This window comes from Sebastes fasciatus, chromosome 8 (assembly GCF_043250625.1).
Source record: "Sebastes fasciatus isolate fSebFas1 chromosome 8, fSebFas1.pri, whole genome shotgun sequence".
Lineage (NCBI taxonomy): Eukaryota > Metazoa > Chordata > Actinopteri > Perciformes > Sebastidae > Sebastes > Sebastes fasciatus.
In genome coordinates this window covers 5,877,775-5,898,483 of record NC_133802.1, presented here as the reverse complement: position 1 = coordinate 5,898,483, position 20,709 = coordinate 5,877,775, and the positions used below count along the sequence as shown (strand labels likewise).

At 40.7% G+C, this 20,709-nt stretch overlaps 1 protein-coding gene across 3 annotated transcripts in view; it reads left to right on the top strand.

Moving 5' to 3' along the window:
- The first annotated feature begins 1,577 nt into the window (after window positions 1–1,577).
- The window catches only part of ctnnbl1 (catenin, beta like 1), a 75,775-nt gene continuing 56,643 nt past the window's right edge, over window positions 1,578–20,709 (top strand). Inside the window, exons 1-7 of one of the 3 annotated variants that reach the window (XM_074642950.1) lie at window positions 1,578–1,739; window positions 3,615–3,860; window positions 7,361–7,467; window positions 7,576–7,712; window positions 9,812–9,912; window positions 14,346–14,439; window positions 20,002–20,093. In XM_074642950.1, coding sequence (XP_074499051.1) covers window positions 1,710–1,739; window positions 3,615–3,860; window positions 7,361–7,467; window positions 7,576–7,712; window positions 9,812–9,912; window positions 14,346–14,439; window positions 20,002–20,093 — 807 coding nt within the window. In that variant the 5' untranslated portion in view covers window positions 1,578–1,709. Of the gene's footprint in view, window positions 1,740–3,614; window positions 3,861–7,360; window positions 7,468–7,575; window positions 7,716–9,811; window positions 9,913–14,345; window positions 14,440–20,001; window positions 20,094–20,709 lie in introns of all 3 variants that reach the window. The other 2 variants (XM_074642949.1, XM_074642951.1) reach the window with 2 other exon arrangements.

The following is a 20,709-nucleotide window of genomic DNA, read 5'->3' as shown; positions in this document are numbered from 1 at the left end:
TGATTTTCTGCCTGTCTGGAACAATAAGACAGCTTGGCATATAAAGCTCTCCTGGAAAGAATACAGCAAAATTGAGCCCTTAAGACCAGGATTTCATGTGCGAGGTCTGATGAGGGAACGTGTCTAATTATACGTGTATCATTAAGGGGGTTTATTTCAGGATTGGCGAATGAGCTGAAAGGATTTTGTTGTGGGAAAAACATATTTTTTTTGTCAGGTTGTATTACTTTGAGAATGTGACATGATAATTAATTTAATATGCAGACACATACAAAACTATGAATATAGACAGAAATATGGCTGCATAATATATTTGTGTATCCAGTATGACAGCGTGGAAACGTGGTGTAGAGCTGTATGTGTTAACCAATGCAGGGATTGGACACAATAACATTAAACACCTGTAGTACTGTATAATGGAGTTCCACACAATATCCCAACAAACAAAAATAACATAGCTGTATTTATTAATAATAATAATAATAATAATAATAATATGCAGGCAAAATACACATATCAAACACGACAATTTGATGACCTGACCTATAAACTCACAAAAAATGATAAATAAATAAACACACATTTGTATTTTATTATATTGCACATTTATTAATTTTCCTTTTATTAATCCTTAGGCCTAGATGTCTCTAAACATCCCTTCAGACAATACACTTTTTTGCTCCTGCAACAATCTTGCACATGTTGAATTTTACTACCTCAATTACTTTTATTTAAAAACAAAACATTGTATCTTGCACTTTGCTAATGTATATAGTAGGTTATTTTATGTTTATATCTATCTATCTATCTATCTATCTATCTATCTATCTATCTATCTATCTATCTATCTATCTATCTATCTATCTATCTAGAATACATAAACATATATGAATCCCTTCAACAGTATGAGGACCCTCTGCCCTGCCTGCTGGTGTCCTGCTCTTTGTGTTTGTCAGGGATCATTGGAGATGTGAGATACATCTGGGCACATCTGTTCAACCTGTTATGGAGACTTGACCCACTGACTCCTGGTTTGTGTAACATTGAATTACTGCTGTAAATAAATATGTGCTTTTGATGTTGTCCATATACTCTCCTCCTGTAACAGACCAAGACCTGAATTGTAACAGCTGTTATCCTCTGAGGAAATCTGGTCTGGAAAAAATCTGAATCCAGCCTGCCTCACAAAAAAAAGGCTTTGAAATTAACTACATTGTTATTTTGTTCATAAATATTTCAGTAAAGCAGATTATGAAAACTTGAAGCTCCTCTGTGCATATAAGCGTTAAACTATTAAGCTATTATGCTATGTATTTATTTTGCATTTGTTTTATGTTGTGGCGTCTGAAACTTTAATGAATGTTTAAATGCTGCTGTCTTGGCCAGGTCTCTCTTGCAAAAGAGATTCTTAATCTCAATGAGTACTGCCTGGTTAAATAAAGGTTAAAATAAAAAAATAGATATATTTGATCACATTGTATTTCGAGGATGAAAAGAACAAAACGTGATTAAGTGGATTCACTTATTGTTTTTCTATCTTTACAGAAAGAAAATCACATTATTTACGGCACTTTACGGCAGTGTCTTGCCACGACAGTAAATACAAACGTTTTACGGCAAGCGTGTATTTGTGGAAAGCTTGTTTTTAGCCGTGGAATCGACTGCTGAAGTTTACGCTCATAGTTATCTCATTTCTGTAACCCGGAGACATGGATGTCGGAGAGCTCCTGAACTATCAGGTAACGTCAGTCTGCTCACTAATGAGGGAACCTAGCTAACTAACGTTAACCTGCTTGTGTTGTTGCAGTAGCATCGCTAGCAGCTAGCAGCTAGCGGGCTGTAGTTCAGTCTCGTTATTTACTTCGTTGTGTCTTTTCACGTTAGTTAGATAGCCGCTAATGACGAGCATTAAGTTATCTTTGTGTAGCGCTGCATGACAGGAGACAGACCTAACTCTAGTTATTGATTATTGATCAATAACGATAGCGGTTAGCATGCTAGCTGCACAGGTTGCTAGCTGTGTGGCTGCAGTGAGTGACGGGAGGCTAACTCACTTATACCTGCTATAATTAACTAGTTTTACATACATTTACAACAGATGTTTGTACACTGACTCGGGGGGCATTGTTGTGTCTCGTTGTAACATTATGCCAATGGCCAAAACAATGGTCGTAATTGATGCAGTTTTGTTTATGAAGTCATACCAGACGTACACACTTCACATCATATGAAGAGATGCTTTTTACCATTGCATTTTATCTGTGTGGAAGACATCGCAATGTGAAGCAAAGAAGCAGATCAACTTGATTGATGATTGAGAGGATTAGGGGAACTAAATTATGGAGTAGCTTTTCACATCTATCAATAAACTGTTCATCTGTCAAATGTTTCAAAAGTCATTTAAAGGGTCATTTAATCGCTGTTTTGTAATTGCTTTCCCCCCCATGTTGTCCATGGATCTGTTTTTATGTTTTTTTTATTTTTTCCCACTCACAATGTTGTTTGGTTACGATTGCCCAGAAGTCTTTATAGATATTTAAATCAATATCCTCCTCACAAACACTAACCATACACTTCCACGCAACACACACAAACACACACACACACACTTATATTTGTTGATATATTAACTGTATTGTTATTATATATCTTGTCCTAATTGTTTTGTTATCACTATGATGTAGTCACATTATGTCTTTATATTAATCTTGTCTCTAGGTGGAGGCTTCAGATAAGCCCAGTGGGTTTTTTGCCTCTTCCTGCACTGTATATTATTCATTTATTATTTTTTTGTTATGTTGTGTAGTCTTTAATTGTGCAAAACAAATAAACAAAAACAAAAAATTCATGAAAGGTCCTGATGCAGAGTTTCCTTACTGAGGTCAGGTCTGGAGGATTATAGAGAAAGGGCATCATCAAATGTGTGTGCAAACGTAAATATAGTACACACAGCATTTTTAGCTTTATAAAATATTAACTATGTTGTATGTAAGGAGCTGTAATGTATATGCAAAAACATACAGACAACATACAGATTTACAGTATCTTTCAATCAACACTCACAAATCTTTTTTCCTCTGTCTATCTACAGTAGGCTACCCATTGATCATATATTAGACTACATTGTGCTATCTAATATGATAATATAGACAATATTTACAAAAGGATTACAGAAACATCTGAAGACTGAAATGTAGCATATATTTCCCTCACTCCACCATCCCAGCAAAGATTTGCTTCATATAGTAGACCTACTAAAGTCTCATTTGCAACAAAATAGGTTTGTCCCGCCCCGTTTGTTAGCAACCCTGGTCCGTGCCATTCACATCGAAATCGAAGGCGTGTCGATCAACGCTGGTTAACCCTTTCATACACACAATCAACCCTGGTTGAGTCCTCAGTGTGAAAGGGGTATTATACTCAACTCAAATAAATTCTTATGCATGAAATGTTAAGGCAGCATTCCTGAGAAATACTTTTAAGTTCCACCCAATTTTTTACGTGAGCTACACCAAATCCATTTCAGGACCTCACAACCTCCCTCTACATTTCTCCACACAGACCAAATTCTTGTGCACAATCATAACATTTCACCATCTCCTTTCATCTCACAGCCTGATCGTGGAGCAAAGCGTCCCAGGGACGAGGATGGAGGAGCAGCGGGAGGAGATGAGGACTCCAGAGGAGGGAAGCAGCAGAAAGGGCTGAGTGCCAGGGAGTTGGCCAGATACAGAGAAGCAGCAGCAGCAGCAGGATTAGGGATTGAAGGAGGGGGTGAAATGAGGGACACTGAAAACCTGACTGGGGACAAGAAGAAGATCCTGGAGAAACTCATGGATCAGGATGAAGACGAACCTGAGGTGTGTAAAATGATTATTATTTATTAAATATTTGAGGAAAAAAACAAACAACAGTGACTTTACATGGTGGTAGGTACGTGGTAGGTACAACAATGATAAGAACAGGGGAGAAATATCCAAGTACAGACTAAAAAAACAAGGTGACTTACGGAGCCTGACAGGATACACAACAAACCAAACCAAAAAAACAAGCATAACCAAACCAAAAAATTGTCATAATAATTCTGATAACAACAACAATTATACTAGTATATCTTTTTTTAAATTATATTAATAATAATAATGATACTAAGGTAAAATAATTTATATAATCATTACAGGATTGATACATTTGTTTTTCTTTTTAAACAATATCTAAAGCTATGGTTGGGCGATATTGAAATGATGAGTTTTAAGATGGGAACGGAGATTTGTGGTGTTTCCATCTTTAGTCCCGACTTGTTTATTGCACAGTTTACAAATCGCTTCGTTCATGTTCTCTGGCTCTCCTTTTTCGTTTGGTTTAAAACCAAGGCTTTTATTGTTGTGGCTAAAGCTGCATGCTAACTCTGTCATGGACAGGAAATGTTATCGTAATGCAGTAATGTGCAGTCAAGCCACAACTGTAGCGCACCCATATACTGACATGAATGCTAAATGCATTCAAACGGCCCCGATGGAGCTGACCATGGATGTATAAAGAGAACGGAGCTGACGGGAGAGCTAGCGGCGGACTTGGCGAAGTTAGCGGAAGTACACGTGTGACTACGTCTGGTTTTCAAAATAAGGTGTTAACAAAAAGAACTGTATATACAAAATACATATATAGAAATGAGATTGATGGATTACATTCACCAGAAGTATAAAACATCCCCTGTCCCCTTATAATTAAAAAGAAAATACCACTAATTTCTGAGGGAAATGTATTAATAAACAATGCCTGACAATGATATATTTGTCTTCAGGGCATCTCTGACTACATATATGCTGAAAATCAAAAATGATAATGTATTAATTTAGATATTTTCCAAAGTAAAAGTCCCTAGAAGTGTATGATTTAATTTTAGTGTTAAAAAAGTTAACAAAAATTGCAATAAATCGTAATATCAAAACGAAATACTTAGAGAATCAAAATACTTTGAAAATCACAATACATATCGAATCGGCACCCAAGTATCGTGATAATATTGAATCGGAAGATAGGTGTATCGTCCCAGCCCTAGTAATTAGGCTACAGCGTTAGACGTATGCTACGTGTTGTTTTTTTCTATATGCTACAACAATGCAGAAAATTGGAAAAATTCAAATATGTTAGCATTCATGTTGAATAGTCAACACGTAGAGACTCATCACCCAACATCCACATCTACCATTCCTCTTCTAAGAGCAAATGTGAGCTCAGTATGGGGCGCCTAAAGTTGCAGAAGTCAGAATAGGATAATTTTATTTGCAGGGTAGACGTGGCATGGCGAAGGTGTCACTTATCTCAATTGTTTCTGGAGGTTTGAGTTTCGTCAAAACTCTTAAGTATCCATAGCTTTTGAAAAGCATTGAAAATACAGAATGTGTTACAACATTTCAGTCATGTTTCTATTACTCTTGTTATGACTTTGTTCCCCACTGTACTCTGTACACCATTACCATCTGCATAGGTGGTTGAAAACGGAAGCTTTTAACCCAGCCTGGCTCAAATTGGGATATGCAAACCTTGCTATAAATGGCATAATGTCTGACCTTTCCTCACAGATTGTCCTCCTTTCAAGTACTGTCTAGTGTAGTCTTAGTCTTTTCAGTGTGTGTGTGAACCTCCGTTGCTACTGTAGGTGTATGCATGCATACTGTATATCTAAATGTATGTACAGTTTTTTTTGCCTAGTTGAGCGTCTGTTTGTAGATGGATTTAATGAAGGGGGCTGGTAGCTCTTTTAGCTTTAAGTTAAATAAGAATAAACAACTCTGTTTCATGCCACAATCATAAACACAAGCCGTCACAAAAGTACCGTTTGCGATTTCAGTTCGAATCGGTTATCGTTCTTCAGCTCAGTGGGTGTGCTTTGTGCTACTGGGTTAGCCTTTGAGCTACTGGATTAGCCTTTCTGCTGCTACGTTTGCTCGCTGAGCAGCGGCTCTCACTCGTTCTTTAGGCCCAGACACACCAAACCAAACTAGCGTCGACGAAGACCGCTTGTTGCATCACCTCACGTTCGCCTGTGTCTTTGCTAAAAAGTAGCACTCGAACACACTGCAAAGACCACAGCCAACGGCCAACTACCACGTACGTTCTGTGCCTGCGTGATATGAAATAACTCCACAACAACAGGTCGCGTCAGCCTGTATTCATCATTCAAAAAGGGATACCGGAAGACAGAGGACTGTGGATATACAAGCTGTTGGCATGATATGTACATGAAACAAAGCGCCATTTGCCGACCATTTTCACGCCACTCTGACTCGCCGCTTAGCTTCATTCCAGATGGCCAGATGTGGTGAAAATATCTGTGTATTGGAACGATCAGATGAGATGAAGATGAAAAATGAGAAGAGCCTTCTGTGTGGCTTGCTTTTCTCATTTCTCGTGCACTGATTCGTTTAAGCTGAACAGCCAATCAGTGATTTCTCTCCCGGACAAGCTCCGCCGCTGATTCAACATTTTGAATCGGCCGGAAAAACTTTGACACAGGCAGGCTAGAGCCAACTGTGCGGGACACGCCGCAAAAACTAGACCGACAGACGCTCAGTGACGGCCCCAAACTGGCAGACGGACGACGGTGTGTGTCGGTACCTTTAGGCTCAGTGGGTATGTGCTCATGAACGCGTTAACTCCTGCACATCACTGTCGGCCCATCTGTCTGTGTTTTCTTCCATTTATTTTGTTATGAGGTGTTGTCTTTGTTTTGTGTTGACTGTCATTTACACGTTTTTTAAAAATGTCAGTTGCCGGTGCTGAATTGGCTCATGTGTTCGACCCAATTACCGTACATTTACGTCACTCACATCACTCACGGTTCCTCTTGTCCTGGAGGAGTACTACTCTCTGTATTAGGAGCTAAAAAAAGTCCCTCAAAACGGCATCCTAAGAGCTACGATCATTCACACTATGAAAAAGTTCCTCCGGTCGGAAAGCGGCTATTTAGTGCATTAGAAAACTGCACATCTATTATCCTGTTCTTATTATCCGACACTGCAGCCTTTTCAGGTGTCAAGAGCTACTCGGAGCAAAGTGCTGCTCCGTTCCATAATGTCAGACGATTGTAATTTCCTAACCTGTCATTATCTGTCCAACACTTTACAGGCTTTTAAGCCGTCAGGAGGTCAAAGACACATTCTCTTTCCAGTGAAATGCTCTCACACTCCCCTTGATTTGTAGAAAACTTCTGCCTTTTTCCGCTCCACCCACATAATTAGAGTGACCCCGATGCGTTTTTGTTGTTATTGCAGAAGTTGCCTCAATTAAATTCTCTCTTTGTTCCATTTTAAATCTCTTCCTTCCTTCTCTTCCACCTTATGTACTTATCAAACAGGCAGAGCCAGTGGATGAGAGTTCAGTGAAGAAAATGATCCTGACTTTTGAGAAAAGGTCGTACAAAAATCAGGAACTGAGGATTAAGTTTCCGGACAACCCAGAGAAGTAAGCCCATTACTGACGGTTCACAATGTTTCGCTGTCTTGTTCATATACGAGGATTTCCGTAAAACTTATTTCAATAACTTGACAAATGTCTTGCTCCTTAAACCAGGTTCATGGAGTCGGAGCTGGATCTGAACGACATCATCCAGGAAATGCACGTGATCGCCACAATGCCAGACCTCTACCACCTGCTGGTGGAGCTTAATGCCGTCCACTCACTGCTGGGCCTCCTCAGTCACGAAAACACTGATATCCTTTCACTTCAGATTGATTCAGAGTGTCTGATCCATTCATCCCGTATATAGAATTTGGTATTTAACATTGGTGTTTAAAAGATAAGCCTGGTGATATTCTGTATTTTTTCTTGTTGACAAATCCCATGAAAAAACCAACAATGAATACAAAGTAGCCTGTAGCCTGTGCAGCCAAAGCCTGACCTGGCATACTCCTCTGTGCCATAGACCACAAACATGGCCACATCAGTTTATTTTGAGTCAGTCCCACATACAGGCGCACCAAATCTGCAGCTGAAAATAGTCCACAACAAATGCATTTTTTACTCTTGTTTCAGTAACATTTGCATCAAAACTCTTTTTTGAAAAAGGAGCAATGTATGTATATATATATATATATATATATATATATATATTTTTATCTCTTTTCAAAGATTTTTATCTTCAGTAGGAACGATCAGCTCTCAACGTGGCGTGCTAAGGATGCTAACAGTGCAAACGATGGTGCTGACACACTAAACAGTATTTACTTGTGGGGGAACCGGAGGGTGGGCGCTACTCTTCCGCGACGACACTGCGGGTCGGGGTGGCGTTATCAGCTGTAACCACGGGAGCAGCGCAGAGTGGCCGCTGTGAGTTAGCCAGTGGAGCACGCTCACATGCACTAAAAGCACCCGCGGCCGGCCCGAGTGTGTCAACAAAGCACAGAGAAGCTCAGATTACAACACACACAGAGAGAGAGTGTGACTTCATTCTCTGCTCAGGTATACATTACCCCTCTATATCTTTACATAGCAAATAGTTGTTTCCTGCTACATTAATGCTCTTGATATCGAATTTAGCACCATTAACGGTAGCTGAAAAGAAGCAACAGAGGAAACATTCAAAAGAAAATTGTTTAAAATTAAATGTATAAAATTAACATACAAAAATCAACACACCACAGTAATATATTACTTTTAGCAGTAATAAAGTAATATAATGCATAACTAATAGGATTTTGGTAATATTATTACATTTACTATGTCAAGTAACATATTGCCACCTGAAGTTAACTGTTTTCATTTTTTCATCCAAACACACCACTTCCGCCAGTGCACCATCCAAAATAAAAAAAACACTATAAGCGGGCGATTTTAATACAAAGGGGTAACCACTGCATGCGAATGCATGGATGGTCCTGGAACCGGTTTCCATTTAACAGTAGCTCTCGGACAGGGGGATGAAATTCGCCGTATTGTTGTTCACCGATGGATCGTTTCATGCACCCAGATCCTCCTCTTTGCTCTACGGCTGTCAGATTGAGCGTTGACGAGCCATACATACAAAGTGTTAGTTAGGGCGAGCATCCTCCGGTTGGTGCTCATGGTGAAAAAAACAAAGTCAAACAAATAGATAGTAGCCCAAATAGATAATAAAAAGCAAAGCAGCAAAGCTAGTCTATCACACAACGACGGTTAGAGTGGTGATATGTTGCCAAGATATTGTAGTCATAGAAACAAAACCCACGCGCTGCGCTGGGATGAAGCGCTCCCCAGCGCCCTGCTAGCACTTTTTCTGCCAGAGAAAAACACTATATGGACACACACCCTCAGGCTATACAATATCATCCACCACTAGATTTGTAATGAACTGCGATAAACTGAGCATCTGTGCTTTGATTTCCTGCTATGAAACAACGTCACCCTCTTCCATTTTTTTAAAAATGCCTAGTAATACACAGACCGCAATATTGTAAAGGAACGTATTACTCTCAAATGAAAGCAACTAGTAATATGTAATACATTACATTCTGAAAGTAACTTTCCCAACACTGCTTATTAGTAACACCTGTGCTTTTCCTATGACAAGTCCTTATTGACTTGTCTGCTGTGAAAAAGGCCTATTGATTTCTCTGTCGTCTCGGTCATCAAATCTCCAACTGAACTGTCAGTGGTTGAGTTGCATTGTGGGTAATGTAGGCACCAGATTTTGACAAAGAAGAAGGATGCTTTTCGATAGATTTTGATCCTTTTTTTTACTGTCCATCATGAGTCTGACAGTGTTCCAGGAGTGTAATGCTGAATCGGTGGAGTACTGTTTTATCACAAGTCTATTGTCCTTAGCCTGAACCACATGTTGCCATAGCAGTGGTGGACCTGCTGCAGGAGCTGACGGATATTGACACACTCCAGGAGAGCGAGGAGGGGGCCGAGGTCCTCATAGATGCTCTGGTGAGTTCAATACTTATGTTTCTGGGCTCTGACATCCAAACCAAGCAGAGGGGGATTGATTAACTCAACACATCTTGAGTTATTGTCTGTTTGGACTACAAGCTGTTGCCATGGTGCTGCATCAGACCAGTGTGTCTACACTTGATATATTGATTGATACAATATAATAATTTTTTTTCCATCTGCAGAAAAGATCACTAACAGATTATCAAATGTAGAATTATGGATATTTAAAAAAAACTATTGTCATACAAATTAGTTTTTATAAAACAAATCTGTCTGTTGTTGTTGCGGGCTCGAGTGAAGATACTGGTATCATATGAAACTAGAAAATCGAAGGATTCCATTGGTACCAACCACGTCATACTATATAACACTATAATAACGCTTGAAACTTATGTTAAATTTTGGCGAGGAAAACCTGTCATGGCCATTTTCAAAGGTGTCCCTTGACCTCTGACCTCAAGATCAGTGAATGTAAATGGGTTCTATGGGTACCCACGAGTCTCCCCTTTACAGACATGCCCACTTTATGATAATCACATGCAGTTTGGGGCAAGTCATAGTCAAGTCAGCACACTGACACACTGACAGCTGTTGTTGCCTGTTGGGCTGCAGTTTGCCATGTTCTGATTTGAGCATATTTTTAATGCTAAATGCAGTACCTGTGAGGGTTTCTGGACAATATTTGTCATTGTTTTGTGTCGTTAATTGATTTCCAAAAATAAATATATACATACATTTGCATAAAGAAAGCATTTTTGCCCACTCCTTTATTGATCAGAGTATTAAATACTTGATAAATCTCCCTTTAGGGTACATTTTGAACAGATAAAAATGTGCGATTAATATGGACAATCATGCGATTAATCCCAATTAAATATTTGAGTTGATTGATAGCCCTCTATTAATTAAACTAGTTTGTTGTGGCAATGAAATGTATGTGAGCATGTGACCAGAATGTGGTCAAGGTGAAAAAAATATTTCAAAGTGTAATGTCAACCATATAATTATAGCATCTCCTCTCACACTTTTTTCGGTCACCTAAAGCTTTTTCTCTGTCACCTTCCAGCTGTGTCTGTTGGCATCAGCTCTATGTTTAACATCTTCTCCCTCCTTCTCTCCATCTCTCTGTACATTTAGCCCTCTTTCCTTCTTTTATGTCGCCGAGCCTGTCTATGAACCAGGGAAGATTTTTGATACCCCATTATGTGTGCTGACATTTAGAGCGAAACAGACAAAGGTCAAGCTACAATAATGCGCTGATATTCTTATAATGGAGGAAAAGGACTGTGTGCCCCTGCTCCTTCACGGCCGCCACTGTGACACTTCATCATAGAATCTGTTGGCTTGTACGGGCTGAGTTTCTGTGCCAGGCTGCATCCCAGTGGCATTCATCAGGCTAGTTGTTTCTCGCTACAGTGAGTGATTATTAGTGTAAGAGACATTACAATGAGGCAAACAATGATATATATGAAATAGAAATATTATGATTTGTGTGTTATTGGGCACATTATTTAACCACAACCAATAACCAGTGGTTGGCTTCTTTTAAGACAGAACAGAGCATTTTCAGAGCTGAGAACACATGACCTGGACTGACCAGCACAGAAAAGAGGAGGCGTAATGTATTGCTGTGTAGGCAGCTGTATGGCTCCAAAACAACAGCAATCTTCTATTTGTCTACAGTTCCACAAACACACCCACACACAGATCTATGGTTGGATTATTTAAAGCTACCACGAGGAGCTTTCATTTCGTGTAGATTGTGGCGGTCCCTGTGGACAAAAGCGGTAGTGTTTCCGAGTACCAGAGTCCCTTTAGAAAACCGCTCATTTAACTGCAGCAGGGTCTGACAGTCTGCCCCACTCAGTCCTGGTTCTGGTTTTCCGGTGTCTCCCTTCCCTCCAGCGAGCCCAGCAATAGAGTGCTCCAGGGATGATGTATTTTTGTAGGCCAACCAGGAAGTTAGCATCGCCCTGGGTTCCCTCGACAAAAAGCTAATGGTTTTATTTTCCATTGGGTTTTGGATTATTGCAGAAAATAAGCTCCGTGGCAAACAAACGTTTATGATACGTACACGTTTTGTTCAGCAAGATAATCTTCACAATTGAACACCACTTTTGAAGTGTGAATGCAATCGGCAGAAGTGAAAAGTTAACGTTAGGCTATAAACAAACTACACCACGGTCGCGTGAACACGAGTATACACAACGAGGCTCTAGTGGAGGCGTGATGACGTTTAGTAGTCTCATTTAGCAACCGCCTTTTTAGAGACACATAAAGGCTTCAAAATTCACGAGTGGGATATTTATTGATGTATTTAATGTCGTAGAACAAAACGTTAAATTCTCTTCAGCTTGTGTTAACCACAGACCTTATTTCAGGCATCTAACTAAAAAAACATTCAAAAAACCCATTGACTTCCAGACGAGGGAACCGGAAGTGCTGAAATGCTAACTCATTTCCGGGTTTTAGGACTCATTGCTGTAGCACTCTATATAACCTGGGCCTCCAGCAGCGTTGTCGGTGTTTTGCTCCCAGCAGGGACCAGTGGAGCAGCGAGGCGAAGCTCTGCTCCCAGCAGGGACCAGTGGAGCAGCGAGGCGAAGCTCTGCTCCTGGCCGGAGGAGCAGCTGCTGCTGCTGGGCGCGGAGCTCTCCACCTCCCGCCAGAACTCCGACTGCAGGTCTAATGCGGCAGCGAAGCTAGATCTGGGTGTATTCGTGGCGGGCTGGTCGCTGCTGGAGTCATAGTTAAAGGAGTTTCTGGTGAACCTGCGTGCCTTAAACTGTCTGATTTGAGGCTTAGAAGTGAACATTCACTTTGTCATCCCTGCCGATGCATTTTCGGGTTGTCTGTCCGTCCGTCTGTCCGTCCTTCAGACCCATTTTCGTGACGGTGATATCTCAGGAACGCCTGGAGGGAATTTCTTCAAAGTTGGCAAAAACGTCCAGTTAGACTCAAGGATGAACTGATTAGATTTTGGAAGTCAAAGGTCAAGGTCCCTGTGACTAGGAATGTCACAAGAGCCGATACTACTATACCAAGTCGATGCCAAAATTCTAAAAACGTGACAGCACTTGTTTTTCTACAGTACGGCAGATACCGTAAATACCGTTGTGGCTTGAGACTAATCTCACGTTGTCCTGGGGACGACACAAGATGTGTTTGGGACGCACTCACTATCGACGCGTCCAGGGGACGCACACCCTATTTTTTTCCCCTGATAATGCTACATTGCAAACAACAAATCTGTGTTGAAATCGGCAGGATGAGAGCCAGTTAACGTTGGCTGTTAGCTCTGAGCACAACTGTGCTGCTTGCCGGCTGCTAACAGCGTTAATGTTAACTAATTCTCGTCCTGCTGACTTCAACAACATGGGAGGTGCCAGTGATTTACACTGTGATGCGTTCAGGCTGTGTTCAATAAAAATGGGTATTGGGCGAAGGGAAATTCGAATGTTATTATGATGTGTTCAAATGTCTTCTTCTTGTATAATGTAGTTTTTGGTGAAAAACTTGAATAAATCCTGTTGTTTTGAAGGAGATGTTTTAACAGCAATATAAAATAGATAATAGAGAGGGAATTATGACATGTTTAACTTCCTAACCAAAATCAGTATGCAAATGATGATAAAGGAGTGGATGTTGAAGTAGATGGGATTTATTGTTTTACTTTTGTTTTTTTACCGTGTTATCGAATTGGTATAGAGAATCGTGACATTTCACTGGTTTTGGTATTGACTACTACATTTCTTTAGTAGTAGTCATTTTCTTGTGAACGCAATATCTCAGGAACGCCTAGAGCGAATTTCTTCAAATTTGGCATTAACATCCACTTGGACTCAGGGATGAACTGATTCCGATTTTGGTGGTCAAAGGTCAAGGTCACCGTGACCTCACAAAACACGTTTTTGGCCGTAACTCAAAGAATTCATATGCTAATTATGACAATTTCACACAAACGTCTAACAGGATAAAATGATGAAGTGATGACATTTTGGACAGACATGGATGTAAACTGCAACTTGACTGGTTGGCGGAGGCATACAAACGCAAGGCGGTAATTGTAGTTTCAGTTTGTGTATTAAGTTGGTCAGTTTTCTTCTTAAACATCACATCATGTTGCACAATATAAAGATAAGGACTCAGTTGACAGACTTCCAACACAGTGGAAAAAGTTGTAAGATTTGAAAACTGGTCTGTTCTCTTCGAAGTGATAATGATGTCAAAGGTTGAATTTTGTTCAGAATTGCATTCTCAACCATATGCTCAACTCCAACAGTCATATTTCATATTACACAGTAGTCATGATGAGAGGGGGGAAGTTGTTTTTGGTTTGAGTGGTTTAATTTTAATACAAGAAGAGCTTTGTCGTTGCAAAAATGTGTCAGAACCCTGACTTGAACCTGATCTTTCTGTGTCTATAGTTGGAGGGTCAGGTGGTGGCCTTGCTGGTGCAGAATATGGAGCGGCTGGATGAACAGGTGAAGGAGGAGGCTGACGGCATCTATAACACACTGGGTAAGGAGATTTACGCCGAGGCCTTACCAATGATACGTCTGTTGCTGTATGTCCTGAAGCAAACTGCTATCAACATAAACAAAAAACTTATTTAGTTATGACCTGGGCTGTCAATTGATTGAAATATTTAATCACAATGAACCGATGATTGTCCATAGTTAATCATGATTGATCGCACATTTTTTTATCTGTTCAAAATGTACCTTAAAGGGAGATTTGTCAAATATTTAATACTCTTATCAACATGGGAGTGGGTAAATATGGTTGCTTTATGCAAATGTATGTATATATTTATTGTTGGGAATCAATTAACAACACAAAACAATGACAGATATTGTCCAGAAACCCTCACAGGTACTGCATTTAGCATAAAAAATATATGCTCAAATCATAACATGGCAAACTGCAGCCCAACAGGCAACAACAGCTGTCAGTGTGTCAGTGTGCTGACTTGACTATGACTTGCCCCAAACTGCATGTGATTATCATAAAGTGGGCATTTCTTCAAAGGGGAGACTCGTAGATACCCATAGAACCCATTTTCATTCACATATCTTGAGGTCAGAGGTCAAGGGACCCCTTTGAAAATGGGGTCGCAAAACTTGGCGTAAGTTTGGAGCGTTATTTAGCCTCCTTCACGACAAGTTAGTATGACATGGTTGGTACCAATGGATTCCTTAGGTGTTGTAGTTTCACACCCTAGTCATTCGACCAGTATCTTCTCACTAGCTTTAAAACTGAGCCCGCTACAACCTAAAAAAACGCAACTTGCGTTAATGTGTTAAAGAAATTAGTGCATTGAAACGAATTTGCGTTAACACGTTATTATCGGGTTAACTTTGACAGCCCTAGTCATGAAGTAATCTACCCATACAGGCAGATGCCTGTATGGGTAGATTACTTCATGACTAGGGCTGTCAAAATAGCAGCGAAATAAGCTGGCCATGTTCCTATGACCAGTATAACCACTAGAAGAACTAGACTGGAAGATGCTTTCAGTGCGCAGCTTTGCACGTCATTTATATTCAAAACATGTGGGACAAATATCTGGGACAAATTTCCCTGCACACTGTAGGTGCTACAGCGACTCTTCTCCATGGTTCTATACTGCACACAATAACTTTGGATAAAGATAGAAGCTCAATAGCATACAAATATTCAGAATAAGAATAATTAATCACCCTTGTCGTGTTTAGTGCTGAAAAACATGACAACCCTTCCAGAGGGAGGTGTGCCTTTAAGGTGTTTGTGAGCCAGTGTTGGAGAGCTTTGGGCAGTACGGTGACAGGGAGTCCTCCTGGACTTGGGTTTGACATTACACAGAGGGCGTAGACTAACTTTATTTGTAGTCTTTAAGTTTTAACAGTGTGTCCCCTTGCTGCCAAGTGTCCTAGACTTTTTCAGTGACAGCGAGAAGAAGCTGTCAGTGTCTCATTTAGATGTTTTGGCAAAAAGGAAGCACTTTTAAAACAGTTGTTTTTTTGTTTTTTTTATAAAGCCGATTGGTGAACTCTTTTGGCGTTTTCATATGATGTACAATTGATCCGTACCGTGCCCGAGTACGACAGCCTCCCCTCCCCGCTCCCCCGGCGCTCAGCTTTCACATTAGTAAAGTTGGTCCGTACTGAGTACTCTTGCGTCATCATCCATGTGTATTTGTTTCTGTTGAGATCAGCTGTTCTAGTTGGGAGCATCGTAAAAACACTTCATTCAAACTTGACAGAAACAAAATAAAACTCACTTTAGTCTTTCCAACAATCGCCGACTCTGGTTTGGTCGAAAATAAAACCTTATATCACAGAGTTTGATGGGAAAATATGCCGACTCTACACGTTGTTTCCCCCTGCTGTCTCTCTCTCTCTCTCTCTCTCTCTCTCTCTCTCTCTCTCTGTCTCTGTCTCTGTCTCTGTCTCTCTCTGTCTCTCTCTCTCTCTCTCTCTCTGTCTCTGTCTCTGTCTCTGTCTCTCTCTCTCTCTCTCTCTCTCTCTCTCTCTCTCTCTCTCTCTCTCTCTCTCTCTCTCTCTCTCTCTCTCTCTCTCTCTCTCTCTCTCTCTCTCTCTCTCTCTTTCTCTGCCCGCTGAGCAGCTGAGTGGCTCTCGTTCTTCGGCGGCATACCATTAAATTAGCTAAATAAAATAAAAAACACCGCCCGACCCCAATGCCTACTATTGTTTATATTTCAAGGAACCTCCCGCCTGCTCTCCTGCTTATCACCTACGGCCGTGTAGTTCAGAGGATGACATCGGCGAATACTGCGCACATATACAGATTTCGGAGGAGACCGGCAGCGTTGAAAAAAAGCCCGCCCTTTCACAACTACTCGCTAAATGCTAACGTAGCCTTGTTGGTGTTGGCTACACCCAGACTCTGTCTGGCCCAGTCGATGGCAAGAACATCAACGCAGGAGTCCACAAGCTGGGTCTGGGCTGGGAACTGGAAGCCTAAGCTTTCAACATGGGAATATCAGAAGAATCTGGCCTTAAATGTATGTCCGACTCAAACCAGCAGGGGGATATCTTGGAGAGATTGATTCAAAGGCTGCGACAACAAACTCTAACTTGTTGAGTACCACTTCAAGTTGGTGCTTCTGTCATTGGTATATTTAACCTTTTGTTGCTTTTGTACATAGCAGTCCACTTCCGGTTGGTTTTCACACTTGATGCAAACCTTGGCATTTGGCACGGATCGACGAGTTGTATGTAACTGTAGTATGATACGGAGCGCTCACATTAATCAAACGAACTGAACTTTGGGGACAAGTGTACTCGGATCCGGGCCCGGGTCCCTGATGTGAAAGCACCCTAAGTTATCGAGAGTTAAAGTCTGGGGGGGCTAGGTAAGGGCACGGGCCAGCAGATAGTTTGAGAAGTCGTGGTCTCTGTATTTAGCCTCCCATGAATCAGACTTTTCTGCCTCTCAGCTCTTTTGGTGTTGAATGAGTCTACCGAGATGATTTTTTCCCCTTTGTTGCCAGATTGAGGCCGAGTGTCAGGAGGGCTGTTTAGGTGTGTGTATTTGGCTCTGTGTGCGAGTGTGGGCTATATAGAGGGAGCAGTGCTTGTGCATCTTCTATTCAAGTTAGTGTGTGTGTGCGCGCGTGTGTGTGTGTTATCAAGGGAGCTCTCCAAGCTTGAATAAGCCTTTTGTCTGCCTTGGCTGCTCTCTGCTCTGAGCCTGCTGTCCACCAGGACGCTGTCTGTCTGCTCTGTTTGAATCACTGATAAAGGCCCCTTCCTCTCTCTCCCTCAGCACCCTCCCTCTCTCCTTCCTCTCAACATTTCTCTATCATCTGCTTCCCCCTCTCTCCAGATGTTGCTCTTTTGTATTTTTTTTGGTCTTATTTCCTTTTTTTTTTGTTCATGTTTGTTGTTCTATCCCTCATTTCCTCAGCTTTCCATCCCTCATCTTCGATTCGTCTCCCCACCCCTTTGCCTCCCTTCTGCTTTTCCTCTCCCTCTGTTTGCCTCCCCTTAGTACTCCTCTCCTCCCTCCTTTCATCACCACCCCACAATCTCTTTCTCTCTCTCCCTCTCCGTCCCCGTCTGCTGCAGTCTGCACTGATAGAGATATCATGTGGCAGAGACAGCTTTCTAATATAGATAGATAATATTAGATGTAGCTGCGACAGAACCCAGACGAGACCTCCATAAAAAGTTTGACAGTTCTTCTTTTTTAAAGTGTGTTTGCGCAGCATCTGTATATGTTAACTTGTGACTGATAGAGGGCGTCCATTAAAGACTATAATACGTGTGGTAGTATGTACTGAGGCAGACACACTAACATAGAGAAAACACGAGCCGAAGAATGTGTTTTTCGTCTGATTAGTCTGCTTTTGGATCATTTACAAATGACACTTCAACCTGTCATTTGACTTCCCTTCTGGATCAATCAGTGTGTCACTCGTGCTGAAAAATTACACAATACCCAGACTAATGGACTTATGGCATATGAGATGTATTTCTCTCCATCAGCTAAATTGTATGACATCATAAAGTTTGATTTATGTAAACACAAATTACCACTAACTAGGGCTGTGTATTGGTAATAATCTGGCGATACGATATGTATCACGATTCAATATATTGCGATACTGTCAGGAAGGCAACATTTTTTTTTATCTAATTTTAGGAAAACTATCATAGTATGAAGAACATGCATAAAATCTGAGTAAAAAAGTTTACTTTTTGTATGTAATCAGAACAGTGGGATCTGCATTTGCATTAATCACAGTCCCTGTAACATCCAACGTCACAGCACTACTTTGAGAAGACATACATTCAGATGGTGCATATCATTGCAAATGAAAGTATTGAGTTCATCTTTGCATGTAAACTATTAAATAAAAAATGTATACAGTGTTTTTGAGAATCGATACGGTATCATAAAACAAAATATAAATAAGTATTGCAATATTTTCTTACACCCCTACCACTATCAGTTAAATTGTCCAGCTGCCTATAACTATTATTACTGTCAGTGTGTTTTATTTTTTTAGTATTTATTTTATTCTGATTTCTCTTTTTTTTTAAATTTAATTTAACTTTGTTGTTTATCCTTTTTGCATTGGCAATGTGTGAGGGTTGGGTGGGAGGGGACTCTAAGGGAAAAAATACAAAATATGGAGGGACAATCATTTACATTTGTGCTGTATTTGTATGTTTCTGTACACCTGATGTTACTCACAATAAATTATTATAAAAAAAAGAAGAAAATTCCACAACACCTATCATCCAACCACTTGAGCTTTGTTTAATGTGACAGGGGCCATTCTTTTTCTGTGCGATTAATTCACGCAATATATTTTTTTCAAACGGTTGTTTTTCATGAGTGCTTTCACACAGAAGAACGTGAATATTACGCGGCAAAAAGTTAATTTTTTTTCCATCACAAGGTCGATTTTTCTGAACTTATGCTCTGCGAATAAAGGCGTCGCGGACATATTCAAAATGTACACTATAGTACTTTATGAGGAATATAAAACTACAACACGGAGGCTCTGTAGTCAGAACCAAGACGTTAAACTTTATTATTCCTCTCAATCTTGACAAAGGCAGCCCAGACCAGATCCACTCCTTCCGTTCTTACCTTTCACAATAAAAGCCCTAGACATATACACTGCGTAACTGTTTACCAGAATGAAATTCACTGAGCATTTCACTAAAAAGAAACTCAATAAAGTAGCACGTGTAGAAACATGGCGTACTCCGTGAAGAGGAACAGCTCCCTATGTAGATATAAACAGCTCATTCTGATGTAATGAAAACACACCGCTCCTTATTATCAGGTGATTATACACTAAAGAAAACATAGTTATTAATATTATATTCCATTTTATGCCAATAGATCCCCCTAAATGTTACACAACGGCGGGGATTAGTCAACGAGATCAGTATCAGTACGGATATCGATCTTATTCGATCTCTGTCGGGAAATTTATTGTGTCGGAAACATCGTTGGCCCTGGAGCTGGTAGTTTATAGTGAGTTGCTCAAGGGTACGTTAGCATGGCGGACACCAAACTTGGAAGGTAGAATTTTGATTTTTGAACTTGTGTCTTCCTCAGCTATCATAGAAAATATGGCGGAGTTCAGACCAGGCCTGTGCACCGAGGCAGCTCAGCAGGGACTCATGCAGTGGCTGCTCAAGAGAATCAAGGTAAGAATGTAGCAGAGCACTGGCTGACGTTATGTTCAGAGCTGCACCGATTAGTCAATTAACTGATTAATTAATCGGTTAAGAAAATCATCGTTGGTTGCTGCCCGCCCTAGTTATTTTCTTAACCTTTGCTGCAAAACCGTCTGTTCCACAACTAATTGCATGTAGTATTAAGTCACGTTCTTCTAAAACAAGTAAAGAAACTTTCATGCTGAGGTAATTTCACTAGCCCAGTTCACCATGACACGCTTTACATTATCTCGTGGGGATCATCACTCCGCAAGATAATTCTGTATAAACGGTACGAAGGCGGAACGGAGGGACAAAGTTGTTCCGCCTCTGAGTCGACATCAGAGATAGTCACAGAGCCGAGTGATGTCTGTGTAATACCAGCCGCCACAACGGGACTACACACGCACGCACACACTAGACGCCGACGCTGTTGTGTTAAACGTAGGGATGCTCATTTTGAAAAATGTTCTTAACCGATAACCGATCCTTGTTAACCGATTATTAACCCTTAACCGACAAGATTTGTGCCTCGCATGCAGCGGTGTACCAGCTGCAGGAGCACAACAGATATCTGTTGACGGGAGTCCCAAGTTCACCGTCCGGG